At 47.2% G+C, this 18,417-nt stretch overlaps 1 protein-coding gene across 4 annotated transcripts in view; it reads left to right on the plus strand.

Annotated features, from left to right (window-relative positions):
- LOC139531480 (nuclear receptor coactivator 2-like) overlaps nucleotides 1–18,417 on the plus strand; it is a 192,283-nt gene that overhangs the window by 145,985 nt on the left and 27,881 nt on the right. For 3 of the 4 annotated variants that reach the window (XM_071327957.1, XM_071327960.1, XM_071327958.1), the window contains 7 exons: nucleotides 11,593–11,788; nucleotides 12,004–12,210; nucleotides 12,937–13,158; nucleotides 13,650–13,761; nucleotides 14,647–14,857; nucleotides 17,255–17,492; nucleotides 17,663–17,802. In XM_071327957.1, the coding sequence (XP_071184058.1) occupies nucleotides 11,593–11,788; nucleotides 12,004–12,210; nucleotides 12,937–13,158; nucleotides 13,650–13,761; nucleotides 14,647–14,857; nucleotides 17,255–17,492; nucleotides 17,663–17,802 (1,326 nt within the window). The remainder of the gene's footprint in view (nucleotides 1–11,592; nucleotides 11,789–12,003; nucleotides 12,211–12,936; nucleotides 13,159–13,649; nucleotides 13,762–14,646; nucleotides 14,858–17,254; nucleotides 17,493–17,662; nucleotides 17,803–18,417) is intronic. The other variant, XM_071327959.1, reaches the window with a different exon arrangement.

Raw genomic sequence — 18,417 nt, forward strand, 5'->3', positions numbered from 1 at the left:
ACCTTTTCCCCTGGTAGACGGTAGATACCTTTTCCCCTGGTAGACGGTAGATACCTTTTCCCCTGGTAGACGGTAGATACCTTTTCCCCTGGTAGACGGTAGATACCTTTTCCCCTGGTAGACGGTAGATACCTTTCCCCTGGTAGACGGTAGATACCTTTTCCCTGGTAGATGGTAGATACCTTTTCCCTGGTAGACGGTAGATACCTTTTCCCTGGTAGACGGTAGATACCTTTTCCCTGGTAGACGGTAGATACCTTTTCCCTGGTAGACGGTAGATACCTTTTCCCCTGGTAGATACCTTTTCCCCTGGTAGACGGTAGATACCTTTTCCCTGGTAGACGGTAGATCCTTTCCCTGGTCGGTAGATACCTTTTCCCTGGTAGACGGTAGATACCTTTTCCCCTGGTAGACGGTAGATACCTTTTCCCTGGTAGACGGTAGATACCTTTTCCCCTGGTAGACGGTAGATACCTTTTCCCCTGGTAGACGGTAGATACCTTTTCCCCTGGTAGACGGTAGATACCTTTTCCCTGGTAGACGGTAGATACCTTTTCCCTGGTAGACGGTAGATACCTTTTCCCCTGGTAGACGGTAGATACCTTTTCCCCTGGTAGACGGTAGATACCTTTTCCCCTGGTAGACGGTAGATACCTTTTCCCCTGGTAGATACCTTTTCCCCTGGTAGACGGTAGATACCTTTTCCCCTGGTAGACAGTAGACACCTTTTCCCCTGGTAGATACCTTTTCCCCTGGTAGACGGTAGATACCTTTTCCCCTGGTAGACGGTAGATACCTTTTCCCTGGTAGACGGTAGATACCTTTTCCCCTGGTAGACGGTAGATACCTTTTCCCTGGTAGACGGTAGATACCTTTTCCCTGGTAGACGGTAGATACCTTTTCCCCTGGTAGATGTAGACAGTAGATACCTTTTCCCCTGGTAGACGGTAGATACCTTTTCCCCTGGTAGACGGTAGATACCTTTTCCCTGGTAGACGGTAGATACCTTTTCCCCTGGTAGATGTAGACAGTAGATACCTTTTCCCCTGGTAGACGGTAGATACCTTTTCCCCTGGTAGACGGTAGATACCTTTTCCCTGGTAGACGGTAGATACCTTTTCCCTGGTAGACGGTAGATACCTTTTCCCCTGGTAGACGGTAGATACCTTTTCCCCTGGTAGACGGTAGATACCATTTCCCCTGGTAGACGGTAGATACCTTTTCCCCTGGTAGACGGTAGATATCTTTTCCCCTGGTAGACGGTAGATACATTTTCCCCTGGTAGACGGTAGATACCTTTTCCCCTGGTAGACGGTAGATACCTTTTCCCCTGGTAGACGGTAGATACCATTTCCCCTGGTAGACGGTAGATACCTTTTCCCCTGGTAGACGGTAGATATCTTTTCCCCTGGTAGACGGTAGATACATTTTCCCCTGGTAGACGGTAGATACCTTTTCCCCTGGTAGACGGTAGATACCTTTTCCCCTGGTAGACGGTAGATACCTTTTCCCCTGGTAGACGGTAGATACCCTTTCCCCTGGTAGACGGTAGATACCATTTCCCCTGGTAGACGGTAGATACCTTTTCCCCTGGTAGACGGTAGATACCTTTTCCCCTGGTAGACGGTAGATACCTTTTCCCCTGGTAGACGGTAGATACCTTTTCCCCTGGTAGACGGTAGATACCATTTCCCCTGGTAGACAGTAGATACCTTTTCCCCTGGTAGACGGTAGATACCTTTTCCCTGGTTGGCTAGACGGTAGATACCTTTTCCCCTGGTAGACGGTAGATACCTTTTCCCCTGGTAGATGGTAGATACCTTTTCCCCTGGTAGACGGTAGATACCTTTCCCCTGGTAGATGGTAGATACCTTTTCCCCTGGTAGACGGTAGATACCTTTTCCCCTGGTAGACGGTAGATACCTTTTCCCCTGGTAGACGGTAGATACCTTTTCCCCTGGTAGACGGTAGATACCTTTTCCCCTGGTAGACGGTAGATACCTTTTCCCCTGGTAGACGGTAAATACCATTTCCCCTGGTAGACGGTAGATACCTTTTCCCCTGGTAGACGGTAGATACCTTTTCCCCTGGTAGACGGTAGATACCTTTTCCCCTGGTAGACGGTAGATACCTTTTCCCCTGGTAGACGGTAGATACCTTTTCCCCTGGTAGACGGTAGATACCTTTTCCCCTGGTAGACGGTAGATACCTTTTCCCCTGGTAGACGGTAGATACCTTTTCCCCTGGTAGACGGTAGATACCTTTTCCCCTGGTAGACGGTAGATACCTTTTCCCCTGGTAGACGGTAGATACCTTTTCCCCTGGTAGACGGTAGATACCTTTTCCCTGGTAGACGGTAGATACCTTTTCCCTGGTAGACGGTAGATACCTTTTCCCCTGGTAGACGGTAGATACCTTTTCCCCTGGTAGACGGTAGATACCTTTTCCCCTGGTAGACGGTAGATACCTTTTCCCCTGGTAGACGGTAGATACCTTTCCCCTGGTAGGCTAGACGGTAGATACCAAAGGCCATCAGTAACAGCGGCAGGTAGGCTAGTGGTTAGAGCATTGGGCCAGTAACCGAAAGGTTGCTGGATCGAATCCCCGAGCTGACAAGGTGAAAATATGTCATTCTGCCCCTGAGCAAGGCAGTTCCCCGGTCAGCCATCATTATAAATAAGAATTTGTTCTTAACTGACTTGCTTAGTTAAAATAAAGGTAAAATAAAAACAGATGGAACCTCAAAGGATTGTCATTGTTGTTTAAAATACTGTTTGTTCTCAATGACTTACGTGGATTAATAGCATTAATGTTAGATATGGTTTGTGTCCCAAATGACACTCTATATACCTCAGTAAGGAGGGAGGGAGAAGGAGAGAAGACTAGAGGAGAGAGCAGGATGATTAGAGCGCTGGAGAGAGAGAGAGAACGATCATGACATCATCCCTGACCTCATTAGGGTCCTCTCTCCCTGCAATATCCTGTCTGCCAGCACTGCTCACGCACTGTGTGAAAACACAGCCAAAAGACTGGGTCCTGGACAGAGCAACTTGATATTACCCACAGAGGACGTGGCCGTGTTGTGTGTGTGTACTATTGCCAGAGGCCGCTTTTGGCTGTGGAAAGACCAGCGCCTCTTTCCAGGCATCAGATCCCTCTCCTTTCACTATGGGCCAGTCTAGTGACTATATTCTGCATCCCAAATGGCACCATAATTAAGCAATAAGGCATGACTAAGGGCTGTTCTTATACGCAACGCGGAGTGCCTGGACACAGCCCTTAGCCGTGGTATATTGGCCATATATCACAAACCCCAGAGGTGCCTTATTGCTATTATAAACTGGTTACCAATGTAATTAGAGCGATACAAATAACTGTTTTTTGTCGTACCCGTGGTATACGGTCTGATATACCACGGCTGTCAGCCAATCAGCATTCAGGGCTCGAACCACCCAGTTTATAATTTCCTAAATAGTGCACTACATTTGACCAAGTCCCATAGCACTATGTAGGGAATAGGGTGCCATTTGGGATAGAGCCTGGGGTATCTGTCACAACTCATCCCTACTCTACTACGTGTATAAAGCTGTGCTGGGTGTGAATGTTGGGCTCTGAGCCCATCTGTAACAGGGATGACTAGTGTGCTGCCCCCTCCTGGTGGTTCTCAGACACTACAACTTATTTACTCTCTGTCCCCCCTAGGTCTCTCTCGCCTTACGCAAGTGGAGCAACTTAAGTCAATGTTTAGAAAGCCTTAGCTATAGTTCTGTTTATATTAGAGAATAGCAGGGTAAGATCTGCTGTAGACTCTGTTTGTTTTCGTATGGAAGCGGATGTGTGTTTTGCTGTCTTTGTACAGTAGACTAATCCCCCTGTTATTTCTGCTGTGTGCAGAGAAAAGACTGGGGTGAATGAGTTTGAAGCTAGCTGGGAAGTGTAGGCTAGTAGTAGGGGGATTGAGTTCGCAGCAAGGGATTATGGGTAATGTAGTCTTAGTGTTGCAGCCTTAGATCTATCCTGGACAAACTTAACCAGCAGTATTACAGTTGGTCCAACAACAAGTCCAGACTTCCCATTTCTGCTCTGATATTATCCGTTGTTGATAGCATCGAAACGTTTTAGCGTGAATATAAACACACACACACACACACTCCCACAGTATTCTCATAGCTGTGTTTCTATTGGTCCTGTGCCAGCTTGGCCGAGAGACAGAAATGTCCTATAATTATTTTTTTTATGAATACCATCCTGTCTCCCATATCATAATCATAATACATCATAATATAATAATATGGATATAATATCTCCATGCTGGAGGAAGAAAGGGTGTGTGTGTGTGTGTGTGTGTGTGTGTGTGTGTGTGTGTGTGTTTGTGTAACTATACTTGTGGGGACTATAATATATATATATTGTGAACAGGGCTGAAGTGTAACTAGTATCAGGAATATATAAATACGTATATACTAATGGTAATATATACATAGAAACAGGAGTAATAGTGACCAGTAACAGGATAAATAGATAGATACTAATGGTAATATATACATGTAACAGGAGTAATAGTGGCCAGTAGCTGGATAAATACACTACCGGTCAAACGTTTTAGAACACCTACTCAAAAAAATAAAAATAAAAATAAACTTGATTGATTGACCTACTCATTCAAGGGTTTTTCTTATTTTTAACGAATTTTCTACATTGTAGAATAATAGTGAAGACATCAACACCATGAAATCACACATATGGAATCATGTAGTAACCAAATTCTTAAAATAGCTTTGGACACTCTTTGCATTCGCTCAACCAGCTTCACCTGGAATGCTTTTCCAAAAGTCTTGAAGGAGTTCCCACATATGCTGAGCCCTTGTTGGCTGCTTTTCCTTCACTCTGTGGTCCGATTTATCCTAAACCATCTCAATTTGGTTGAGGTCGGGGGATTGGGGAGGCCAGGTTATCTGATGCAGCACTCCATCACTCTCCTTCTTGGTTGAATAGCCCTTACACAGCCTGGAGGTGTGTTGGGTCATTGTCCTGGTGAAGAACAAATGATAGTCCCACTAAGCCCAAACCAGATGGGATGGCGTATCACTGCAGAATGGTGTGGTAGCCATGCTGGTTAAGTGTGCCTTGAATTCTAAATAACTCACCGACAGTGTCACCAGCAAAGCACCCCCACACCATAACACCTCCTCCTCCATGCTTTACGGTGGGAAATACACAAGCGGAGATCATCCATTCACCCATACCGCGTCTCACAAAGACACGGCAGTTGGAACCAAAAATCTCCAATTTGGACTCAAGACCAATGGACAAATTCTGACCGGTCTAATGTCCAATGCTTGTGTTTCTTGGCCCAAGCAAGTGTCTTCTTATTATTGGTTTCCTTTAGTAGTGGTTTCTTTGCAGCAATTCGACCATGTTCTTGCCATAATATGGACTTGGTCTTTTACCAAATAGGGCTGTCTTCTGTATACCCCCCTACCTTGTCACAACACATAGGCTCAAACGCTTTAAGAAGGAAAAAGATTCCACAAATTAACTTTTAAGAAGGCACACCTGTTAATTGAAATGCATTCCAGGTGACTACCTCATGAAGCTGGTTGAGAGAATGCCAAGAGTGTGCAAAGCTGTCATCAAGGCAAAGGGTGGCTATTTGAAGAATCTCAAATACAAAATATATTTTGATTTGTTAACTTCTACCGCCTCAGAAACCCGGATCCGGGAGCACCCCCCACCAGTAAAAAAGCTGAATAGCATAGCTAGCATAGCGTCACAAGTAAATAGTAGCATCTAAATATCATTCAATCACAAGTCCAAGATACCAGATGAAAGATCCACTTCTTGTGAATCCAGCAATCATTTCTGATTTTTAAAATGTTTTACAGGGAAGACACAATATGTAAATCTATTAGCTAACCACGTTAGCAAAAGACACCATTTTCTTTGTCCACCATTTTTTCTCTCCACCAGTAGCTATCACCAATTCGGCCAAATAAAGATATTGATAGCCACTAACCAAGAAAAAACCTCATCAGATGACAGTCTGATAACATATTTATTGTATAGGATAGTTTTTGTTAGAAAAATGTGCATATTTCAGGTAGAAATCATAGTTTACAATTGCACCCACCATCACAACTCGACTAGAATAAATACAGAGAGCAACGTGTATTACCAATTTACTCATCATAAAACATTTCTTAAAAATAGACAAAGCATAGCATTGGAAAGACACAGATCTTGTGAATTCAGACAATATTTCAGATGTTCTAAGTGTTTTACAGCGAAAACACAATAAATCGTTATATTAGCATACCACATGTGCAAACGTTACCCGAGCATTGATACAAGCCAAAGAGAGAGATAACGTAATCATCGCCAAAATGTATTAATTTTTCACTAACCTTCTCAGAATTCTTCCGATGACACCCCTGTAACATCATATTACAACATACATATAGAGTTTGTTCGAAAATGTGCATATTTAGCCACAAAAAAACGTGGTTATAACATGACAATACTAGCAAAACTAGCCTGAAAATGTCGGGCTCCATTTTGGACAGTGATCTGGCGTAATGAATAACTAATCGTAAACTTGACTAAAAAATATAGGGTGGACAGCAATCGAAAGACAAATTAGTTCTTAATGCAATCGCTGAATTACATTTCTAAAAATATCCTTACTGTGCAATACAGGGTTCGCCAAGCGAAGCTATACCAAAAAAAATGGCGGAATATGCGTATAACAAATTTCGACAGAACAACGATTTATCATCATAAATAGTTCTTACTGTGAGCTGTTCTTCCATCAGTATCTTGGGCAATGTATCCTTTCTTGGGTCTAATCTTCTTTTGGTCGAAAGCTGTCCTCTTGTCCGTCGAAATGCCCACTAACGTTCGACCGGGACCCCGAAACGTGCCCGGTGCTTCAATGTGCATCACAAAGCAATGCCTCAAAATCGCACTAAACGGATATAAATTGCTATAAAACGGTTAAAATTAACTACCTTATGATGTTTTTAACACCTATAACGAGGAAAAACATGACCGGCGATATATAAGTGGCTAAACCAACGCTTGGAAAGAGAGAGAGTCCGACGTCCATCTTGCGTGAGGCGCAGCAGGAAAAGAACGGTACATCCGGTCTTTTCTGTTTTATACTGGCCCTGATTGCGCAATCGACTCCATTCAAATTGTCACCTCTTACTGACATCTAGAGGAAGGCATGGGCAGTGTTTGTATCCTCATAGGATTTACAGGGACTTTAAAACTGACCTGGGACCAGAGGCCAAAATGTCTGAAATCTCACTCCATATCAGGAAAAGTGCTGTAGAATGAGTTCTGTTTCACTCAGAGACATAATTCAAACGGCTATAGAAACTAGAGAGTGTTTTCTATCCAATAATAACTATAATATGCATATTGTACGAGCAAGAATTGAGTATGAGGCATTTTAATTTGGAGACGATAAATGCTAATGTTGAAACAGCACACCCTATATTGAGAAAAGGTTTAACACTTTTTTGGTTATTACATGATTCCATATGTGTTATTTTATAATTTTGGTGTCTTCACTATTATTCTACAATGTAGAAAATAGTGAATTTGGTTATTTCAGCCAGACGTGTTGCTGACAGATGTATAAAATCGCTCACACAGCCATGCAATCTCCATAGACAAACATCGGCAGTAGAATGGCAGCCTAGTGGTTAGCGTGTTGGGCCAGTAACCGAAAGGTTGCTGAATCGAATCCCTGAGCAGACAAGGCTTTATCTTTGAGCAGGTCGCAGTTGCAAATGAGAACTTGTTCTCAACTAGCCTACCTGGTTAAATAAAGGTGAAATAAAAATAAATAAAATCAACAAGGTAAATCTGTCGTTCTGCCCCTGATCAAGGCAGTTGTTCAGTTAAGAACAAATAAGAATTTGTTCTTAACTGACTTGCCTATATGTTTTTTTAAATGGCCTTACTGGAGAGGTGAAGGTTGAGAGCCATGCGTCCTCCGAAACACGACCCTGCCAAGCCGCACTGCTTCTTGACACACTGCTCGCTTAACCCGGAAGCCACCTGCACCAATTTTGTCAGAGAAAAGACTGTACAGTTGGCGACCGAAGTCAACGTGAATGCGCCCGGCCCGCCACAAGGAGTCGCTAGAGCACGATGGGTCAAGGACATCCCTGCCGGCCAAATCCTCCCTTAACCCGGACGACACTGGGCCAATTTTGCGCCACCTTATGGGTCTCCCAGTCGCGGCCGGCTGCATCACAGCCTGGGATCAAACCCTGGTCTGTAGTGATGCCTCTAGCACTGCAGTGGGAGGCCGTGAAGGGAAATCTTAATGCTACAGCATACAGTGACATCCTAGAAGATTCTGTGCTTCAAACTTTGTGGCAACAGTTTGGGGAAGGCCCTTCCCTGTTTCTGCATGACAATGCCCCAGTGCACAAAGCGAGGTCCATACTGAAATGGTTTATCGAGATCGGTGTGGAAGTAATTGACTGGCCTGCACAGAGCCCTGATCTCAATCTCATCGAACACCGACTGCGAGCCAGGCCTAATCGCCCAACATTAGTGCCTGACCTCACTAATGCTCTTGTGGCTGAAGAGTGGAGGCTTTTATAGCAGCAAAGGGGGGGACCAACTCCATATTAATGCCCACGATTTTGGAAGGAGATGTTCGACGAGCAGGTGTCCACATACTTTTGGTCATGTAGTGTGTAGATGCTAATGGTAATAGCAGATGTTATGATAACCGGCTTATTGCAGTGACTTTATCACAGGGAGAGTATCAGATTCTCCATTAAACAAACATACAAGCAAATCGGCCTAGTAGTGGAGCTTCAGGACCGTGGACCGTAGTGGAGCTTCAGCACCGTGGACCGTAGTGGAGCTTCAGGACCGTGGACTGTAGTGGAGATTCAGCACCGTGGACCGTAGTGGAAATGCAGCACCGTGGGCCGTAGTGGAGATTCAGCACCGTGGACCGTAGTGGAGATTCAGCACCGTGGACCGTAGTGGAAATGCAGCACCGTGGACCGTAGTGGAGATTCAGCACCGTGGGCCGTAGTGGAGATTCAGCACCGTGGGCCGTAGTGGAGATTCAGCACCGTGGGCCGTAGTGGAGATTCAGCACCGTGGACCGTAGTGGAGATTCAGCACCGTGGACCGTAGTGGAGATTCAGCACCGTGGACCGTAGTGGAGATTCAGCACCGTGGACCGTAGTGGAGATTCAGCACCGTGGACCGTAGTGGAGATTAAGCACCGTGGGCCGTAGTGGAGATTCAGCACCGTGGACCGTAGTGGCGATTCAGCACCGTGGGCCGTAGTGGAGATTCAGCACCGTGGGCTGTAGTGGAGATTCAGCACCGTGGGCCGTAGTGGAGATTCAGCACCGTGGGCTGTAGTGGAGATTCAGCACCGTGGACCGTAGTGGCGATTCAGCACCGTGGGCCGTAGTGGAGATTCAGCACCGTGGGCTGTAGTGGAGATTCAGCACCGTGGACCGTAGTGGCGATTCAGCACCGTGGGCCGTAGTGGAGATTCAGCACCGTGGGCCGTAGTGGAGATTCAGCACCATGGTAGATCAAATCCAGCCAATCTGACTAGTCAAGCCCATGCACCAGCTTTTGTTATTGTAATGGAGCAATGTTGTTGTAAATGTGACTGACCAGCTCTATTCGGTCTTATGTAGCAAAAGTAGAGACTCAGAGCTACAAAATGGTAGATCCTACACTGCAGTTGAGGAACAATGGGAAAGTAATTTTGCTTTGAAAGTTCATCAACTTGTAATGTCACTTTTGAGAAAATGGACCTTGAATGTTTTGCTACATCTACTGGGGATCTCTTCTTTGTCTCCACCCATTCAGCATCGTTCACACCCTCTTAAGTCTTAGCCCCACCCATCTCATTAAGAATTCACACGTGAGGCCATGTGCTAAACAGAGTGAGTACGGTAGTGTAGTAAACAACCAAAGATTTCAAGACTAAAAGTGGTAAGGAAAAACTCCAGGGAAAAATACACTTTGACTTGTCCTTGGCCATGTTGTTTTTCACCTTACCATCTCTGGTAAACACACACTATATCAAATAAAATCTAAGTTTATTTGTCACATACACAGGATACAGAAGGTCTAAGCGGTAGAGTTTACAACACGGTCATACACATAATGTTAGCTAGTGAGCCAGCAAGCTAACGTTCACTAGCTAGCTAACAGTTATGCTTTAACTTGCAATGAAAACGACGTTCTGATCAAATTAGAAATGTATAAAATTAGAAATGTATAATATCAGAATATGTAGCTACTCCCAACCCGTATTCATGGGTCAACGCTTCACGGCAGCGTGTCTTTTCCGTTTGGATTGTTAGCGTTAGCTAGCTATACAGCTATGTTAGCGTTAGCTAGCTATACAGCTATGTTAGCGTTAGCTAGCTATACAGCTATGTTAGCGTTAGCTAGCTATACAGCTATGTTAGCGTTAGCTAGCTATACAGCTATGTTAGCGTTAGCTAGCTATACAGCTATGTTAGCGTTAGCTAGCTATACAGCTTGTTTGTCAAGTCACTCCAGTTCACACTGATCGTGTGCAGAAAGTAGTCCATCACTTTTTCCTCACTGATCTTTGTCGATAGTGCCCGCTAAACTCCGGGGCATCGTTGTTGATGAGAGCAGTAGCAACACTTTGACAGTTCTCCGTGGCTGACGTGATAACTTTCAACAAAAAAAAGCCGCGGTAGCAAGGATTATCTACTCATACTGAGCGGCTCACGTTATAGACAGAAGCTTGCTACATGGCAGACCAATCAGAACTCATCTCTCGGCATGTCCAGCCCACTCATTATCTCAACCAATCATGGCTCGCGGGAAGCTTCCTGTCTTTGTCCGTGGCTAAACCAACTAGGCTCGTAATTTAACAGTTTTATTCGTATTTACAGACGGCATACAAGTTTGGTATTAATGCACCTGAAAGTTCACATGTTCCAGAAGGCATTTTTGACCCCTCCAAAAGATTTAGTTCGAATGCGTCTCCTGTGAAGTAGTGACGTGTGACAAACGCCATATTTCCTGAAACGGTTCACAAATGTCTATTTCGTCAAGCGCGTTTATGGACACGACGAACCAGCCATTTTGTTAACAGTAAGTAGCTACAGTCTATCTGTATGAATGTGAGATGGAAATAGCCTTCAGCGTCGAGAGGGTTACGTGTAGTCAGTTTATAGAAGTCACACAAGTAAGTGATGTTTTTCTATTTGGGAACTTTACACTGAGTCGTCTACATATGGGTAGGCTGCCTGCTAGCGTTGTGATGTCTGGTGTTTGAATGAATGTCAGAGTGTTGAAAAAATGTTTGTTTCATGCAGCTATTCGCATATTTAGTATTTTTTTTGCGTGGGTGCATCGTAACATTTTATTGGTCGACGTGACCTGCTATTACTTGTCTCAGGAAACGGGAAAGAGCTGGGTCAGGAAGTCTCACCATACCCGTCACTGGTATTAAACACTAGCGTGTGTGTGTGTGTGTGTGTGTGCGTGTGCGTGTGTGTGTGTGTGTGTGTGCGCGTGCGCGTGTGTGTGTGTGTCTCTCTCCTCTAGTCGTCAGAGCTGGATGATATCCTAGATGAGCTGCAGTGTGCCCAGCCCCAGCTGTTCGGTGAGCCACGGCCCGTCTCTCTGCCTTCCTCCCTGGACAAACAGACCATCATCAACGACATACTGCACATCACCCAGGAAACCAGCCCTGCCAACGCCATGGCAACACAGCAGCAGCAGAGAGGCATGGGGCCAGGCAGTGAGTGGCTCATACACACACACACACACACACACACACACACACACACACACACACACACACACACACACACACACACACACATTCACTTACATACACACAAACATTAACACACACAGACGTATACACCACTTCTCATAAAATCTAAATGACACCTCCTCTCCAGTATGTGTTTAGCCACACCAACACATCTCAACCCCGTCCTCTCTCTCCAGACTATGGTGGTGCCAGAGGGCCGGAGGGCCAGGGGCCAGCTAGGGGCCTCCCTGTGAGGAGTGTATCCCTGGACATGAACGTGTCAGGGGTCCCCCAGGGCCAGTATCCACCTGTGGGAACCCTCAGCCCCTACACGCTCCTACAACAGCAGCAAGGAATTCTGGCAAACCACACCGCCATGATGTCTAACCAGGCCAACCTCTCAGGTGGGTGGATCCTAGTGGAGAGGTTAAGAATCTGGGTGTGTGTGTGTGTACCAAATTTGCACCCTATTCCCTATTTAGTACACTACTTTTGGAGGGCTCGTGTCAGCTAGTGCACACTACATAGGGAATAGAGACTGGCCCCCAGTCTCTGAGATGTACAGTTCACCGCTATACTCTTTTGGTCTAAAGTCTGGATCAGAGATGTCTCGTTGGAGAATTCTGTATCAGAATGGGATAATGTTGGACAGATCAATTTGATAGATAAGGTAGAATAGATTGATTTGGTGATGCCTTGACCCCCATGCTGTAGAATGGTTCTCTGCTTAGTGGCGCTCACAGGAAAGTACATTCCCCCTCTATCACCCCCCACCCACCCACCCACACACACACTCACACACACTCACAATGTAAAGCACTGCCACTCCCTGCCTGTGATATTAATGAGTAGATACAGATATCACATTGGTCTCTCTGTCTGTCTGTCTGTCTGTCTGTCTGTCTGTCTGTCTGTCTGTCTGTCTGTCTGTCTGTCTGTCTCTCTCTCTCTCTCTCTCTCTCTGTCTCTGTCTCTGTCTCTGTCTCTCTCTGTCTCTCTCTGTCTCTCTCTCTCTCTCTGTCTCTCTCTGTCTCTCTCTCTCTCTCTCTCTCTCTCTCTCTGTCTCTCTCTGTCTCTCTCTCTGTCTCTGTCTCTGTCTCTGTCTCTGTCTCTCTCTCTTCTCTCTCTAGGTCAGTTGGATGGTCCTCGGCAGGGAATGCAGCAGGAGGGGAGTTGGGGTCCTGGGGGCCCAGGTCAGAGCGGGTCAGCATCGGTCCGTCCTCCAGGGGTCCCAGGTCAGCAGGGGACGACGCTCGGCCGTATGGGGCCAAGCCCCGGAGGCCCTATGAGACCCAACAGTCAGCCCGGCCCTGGACCCAGACAGATGCTGCAGTCTCAGATGATGGCCAGCGGTGAGAGAGTGAATATCTAGTAGTTCTATACCTGGACTGCTCTACAATATCTCATTCTATACCTAGTTTCTATTGGTGGGTTTTAGCCACTTCCTCCTTGGCTCGTAAGAAACCCAATCCTTTGAAATCGGGCCAATTATTGTGGTTCTACGTACATGGATGTTTTGTCCTCTTATCTATTGGTCACAACAGTCCTGTGTAGCTCAGTGGGTAGACCATGGTGCTTGCAGCGCCAGGGTTGTGGGTTCGATTCCCATGACTGACCAGTACGAATATTTATTATTTTTTTAAGTATGAAAATGTATGACTAAAATGTAAATGTAAAGTTAGGAGAGCGTTGAGGGGGACAAGGCTCCCACCTGGTGGCCAATCACTGGTATAACACGCTGACACACTTCTGTCTCTAACCAATCATCATCTCTCTAGTAACTCAGCCTGGTATGGACATATGGTTGTTTTAAGTTATGTTCCTTTGAATCTCTCTTTAACAGACATGGGTATGGGGCCCCACCAGTTCTCCCAGCAACAGGCTCCACCCAATCAGACGGCTCCGTGGCCAGACAGCGTGATGCCTATCGAGCAAACCCCCTTCAATCAGAACAGGTACACAGCCGTCCATACACTGCTTTATATAGGGAGTAAAACACATACGAATCCGTTTCAGGAAGTAGTTTTGAGTTCCATGTTACTGTATTCCTTTAGTGGTTTTTCAGGAAGTAGTTTTGAGTTCCATGTTACTGTATTCCTTCAGGGGTTTTTCAGGAAGTAGTTTTGAGTTCCGTGTTACTGTATTCCTTCAGGGGTTTTTCAGGAAGTAGTTTTGAGTTCCATGTTACTGTTTTCCTTCAGGGGTTTTTCAGGAAGTAGTTTTGAGTTCCATGTTACTGTATTCCTTCAGGGGGTTTTCAGGAAGTAGTTTTGAGTTCCATGTTACTGTTTTCCTTCAGGGGTTTTTCAGGAAGTAGTTTTGAGTTCCGTGTTACTGTATTCCTTCAGGAGTTTTTCAGGAAGTAGTTTTGAGTTCCGTGTTACTGTATTCCTTCAGGGGTTTTTCAGGAAGTTGTTTTGAGTTCCATGTTACTGTATTCCTTCAGGGGTTTTTCAGGAAGTAGTTTTGAGTTCCATGTTACTGTTTTCCTTCAGGGGTTTTTCAGGAAGTTGTTTTGAGTTCCATGTTACTGTTTTCCTTCAGGGGTTTTTCAGGAAGTAGTTTTGAGTTCCATGTTACTGTTTTCCTTCAGGGGTTTTTCAGGAAGTTGTTTTGAGTTCCATGTTACTGTTTTCCTTCAGGGGTTTTTCCTGGCCACTGTGCTGCTGCTTTGTCTGTTCTTTGGGGTCTTGGCTGAGTTACTGTATAGCACTTTGTGACAACTCTCTCCTCCCTCCTCTCCCCTCTCCTCCCTCCCTCTCCCCTCCTCTCCTCCCTCCCTCTCCCCTCATCTCCCCTCCTCTCCCCTTCTCTCCCCTCATCTCCCCTCCTCTCCCCAGGTCTCTGTATGCCTCCCAGCAGCAGCAGCAGCAGGAGGTGTTGTGTGGGGTTCCGGGGCCCAGTGGTCAGAGTCAGGGGCCTGGTGGTCCTGGTGACGGGGGTGGTAGTGATGAGGGGGCTCTCCTGTCCCAGCTCTACACCGTGTTAAAGGACTTTGATGGCCTGGAGGAGATAGACAGAGCCCTGGGGATACCTACTCTGATGGGACAGGTCAGTCTGTCCCTGATCCCAGTCTTCCATCTCTTTTGTTTCTTCCCTCTATCTGGCCTTTTCTCATTTGGGAAAAAGTCCGTCCTCCACCGCCTCTCCTCCGTCCTTTCATTGACTATAGTGATGTGTATCCTACCTGAGTCCTTCGCGGAAGAGTTTTGAAATCTGCCACACCCCGTTTTGAATCAGCTTTTGTTTTGTCAAAGGAGAACAATATGCACCTTTTTTTTTTAAACAATATGTTTCTTATTATTAATCTAGAAAATGACTTGCACAACTAACTTAATGTGATCCTTTCACACATTTATAAATGTCATTGGCCTGAGTGGAGAAGGAGTCTCATTTCAGAACAAGCACATTTTCATCTACGTTCCCTCTCCTCACCACCTCTCCTTCATTACCTTTGAGGAAAGAGGAGTTGAGCAATCCAATTAAGAAAAGGCCTCTGTCCTTTCTTCCTTTGTCTTAATAGTTTAATATCTCTGACTGGAGAATCACTCTCCACCATCTCTGATCTCTTTATACCTGGTCTGGTGGGACATGTCAGAATCACTCTCCTCTCACTAGTTCCCATCTGTCTGTCATCCTTCTTTCTTGTCCACTCTTCCATCTTTTCTCCTTCTCCACCGTCTCTGTCCTTACTCTTCCATCTCTGTCTTCACTCTGCCATCTCTGTCTTCACTCTGCCATCTCTGTCCTTACTCTACCATCTCTGTCCTTACTCTGCCATCTCTGTCCTTACTCCACCGTCTCTGTCCTTACTCCACCATCTCTGTCCTTACTCCACCATCTCTGTCCTTACTCCACCATCTCTGTCCTTACTCCACCATCTCTGTCCTTACTCCACCATCTCTGTCCTTACTCCACCATCTCTGTCCTTACTCCACCATCTCTGTCCTTACTCCACCGTCTCTGTCCTTACTCCACCGTCTCTGTCCTTACTCCACCGTCTCTGTCCTTACTCCACCGTCTCTGTCCTTACTCCACCGTCTCTGTCCTTACTCCACCGTCTCTGTCCTTACTCCACCATCTCTGTCCTTACTCCACCATCTCTGTCCTTACTCTACCAGCTCTGTCCTTACTCTACCATCTCTGTCCTCACTCTACCAGCTCTGTCCTCACTCTACCAGCTCTGTCCTCACTCTACCAGCTCTGTCCTCACTCTACCAGCTCTGTCCTTACTCTACCATCTCTGTCCTCACTCTACCATCTCTGTCTTCACTCTACCATCTCTGTCTTCACTCTATCATCTCTGTCTTCACTCTACCATCTCTGTCCTTACTCTACCATCTCTGTCTTCACTCTACCAGCTCTGTCCTCACTCTACCATCTCTGTCCTCACTCTACCATCTCTGTCCTCACTCTACCATCTCTGTCCTCACTCTACCATCTCTGTCCTCACTCTACCATCTCTGTCCTCACTCTACCATCTCTGTCTTCACTCTACCATCTCTGTCCTCACTCTACCATCTCTGTCTTCACTCTACCATCTCTGTCCTCACTCTACCATCTCTGTCCTCACTCTACCATCTCTGTCCTTACTCTACCAGCTCTGTCCTCACTCTACCAGCTCTGTCCTCACTCTACCATCTCTGTCTTCACTCTACCATCTCTGTCCTTACTCTACCATCTCTGTCCTTACTCTACCATCTCTGTCCTCACTCTACCAGCTCTGTCCTTACTCTACCAGCTCTGTCCTTACTCTACCATCTCTGTCCTCACTCTACCATCTCCGTCCTCACTCTACCATCTCCGTCCTCACTCTACCATCTCCGTCCTCACTCTACCATCTCCGTCCTCACTCTACCATCTCCGTCCTCACTCTACCATCTCCGTCCTCACTCTACCATCTCCGTCCTCACTCTACCAGCTCCGTCCTCACTCTACCAGCTCTGTCCTTACTCTACCATCTCTGTCTTCACTCTACCATCTCTGTCTTCACTCTACCATCTCTGTCCTCACTCTACCATCTCTGTCCTCACTCTACCATCTCTGTCCTCACTCTACCATCTCCGTCCTCACTCTACCATCTCCGTCCTCACTCTACCATCTCCGTCCTCACTCTACCATCTCCGTCCTCACTCTACCATCTCCGTCCTCACTCTACCATCTCCGTCCTCACTCTACCATCTCCGTCCTCACTCTACCATCTCCGTCCTCACTCTACCATCTCCGTCCTCACTCTACCATCTCTCTCCTCTCCTTCTCACCCCTCTCTCCTCTCCTTCTCACCCCTCTCTCCTCTCCTTCTCATCCCTCTCTCCTCCTTCTCTTTCCTCCTTCTCACCCCTCTCTCCTCTCCTTCTCACCACTCTCTCCTCTCCTTTTTCTCAAATCCCTCTCTCCTCTTTCTCATCCCTCTCCTCTCTTTCTCATCCCTCTCTTCTCTCCCAACAGGGTCAGTCTGTAGATCAGGATCAGTTCTCTTCAGACCCGTCCATGTTGTTGGACCAGAAGCCTCCAGTGTATGGCCAGCAGCACCAGCAGGAACCGCTGCCTGGCTCCCATCTAGCCCAGAGAGGGTACCACGGCCCTGGGCCCAGCGGACCCATGCAGGACCCCACACCTGGCTCCCTTCTAGCCCAGAGAGGGTACCATGGCCCTGGGCCCAGCGGACCCATGCAGGACCCCACAGGTAGTGGTGGGAATTGGCAGGGACCACACAATTAAATTTTACCACAATACTTGAGTTACGAATCAATATGTATTGCGATTCGATATTCCAAACACATTGTTCACTATAAGCCTGCTGCAAAGGGAGAAGAGAGCCATGAAAAAGTTCTAATTTCCCTCCTCTACCCACAGGTCAAGGTTTCCACCCAATGGCTGGCCAGATGGGCCCCAGACCAGGATACCCCATCATGAGGCTGAGGCCCCAAGCGGTGGTTCCTAACCAGCCTAATACACTGAGGTTACAGCTGCAGCACCGGCTACAGGTACAACAGGTACTGAGACAGACAGACGGACGGAGAGACAGACAGACGGACGGACGGACAGACGGACGGAGAGACAGACAGACGGACGGAGAGACAGACAGACAGACGGACGGAGAGACAGACAGACAGACGGACGACGGACGGAGAGACAGACAGACGGACGGAGAGACGGACGGAGAGACAGACAGACGGACGGACGGACAGAGACGGACGAACGGACAGAGAGACGGACGGACAGAGAGACGGACGGACGGACAGAGAGACAGACGGACGGACGGTCGGACAGACGGACGGACGGACGGACGGAGAGACGGACGGAGAGACGGACGGACGGAGAGACGGACGGACGGAGAGACGGACGGACGGACGGACGGAGGGAGGGAGAGACGGACGGACGGAGGGAGGGAGAGACGGACGGACGGACAGAGGGAGGGAGAGACGGACGGAGGGAGGGAGAGACGGACGGAGGGAGGGAGAGACGGACGGAGGGAGAGACGGACGGACGGAGGGAGAGACGGACGGACGGAGGGAGAGACGGACGGACGGAGGGAGGGAGAGACGGACGGACGGAGGGAGGGAGGGAGGGAGAGACGGACGGACGGAGGGAGGGAGGGAGAGACGGAC

Source organism: Salvelinus alpinus, chromosome 10, assembly GCF_045679555.1.
Source record: "Salvelinus alpinus chromosome 10, SLU_Salpinus.1, whole genome shotgun sequence".
NCBI lineage: Eukaryota > Metazoa > Chordata > Actinopteri > Salmoniformes > Salmonidae > Salvelinus > Salvelinus alpinus.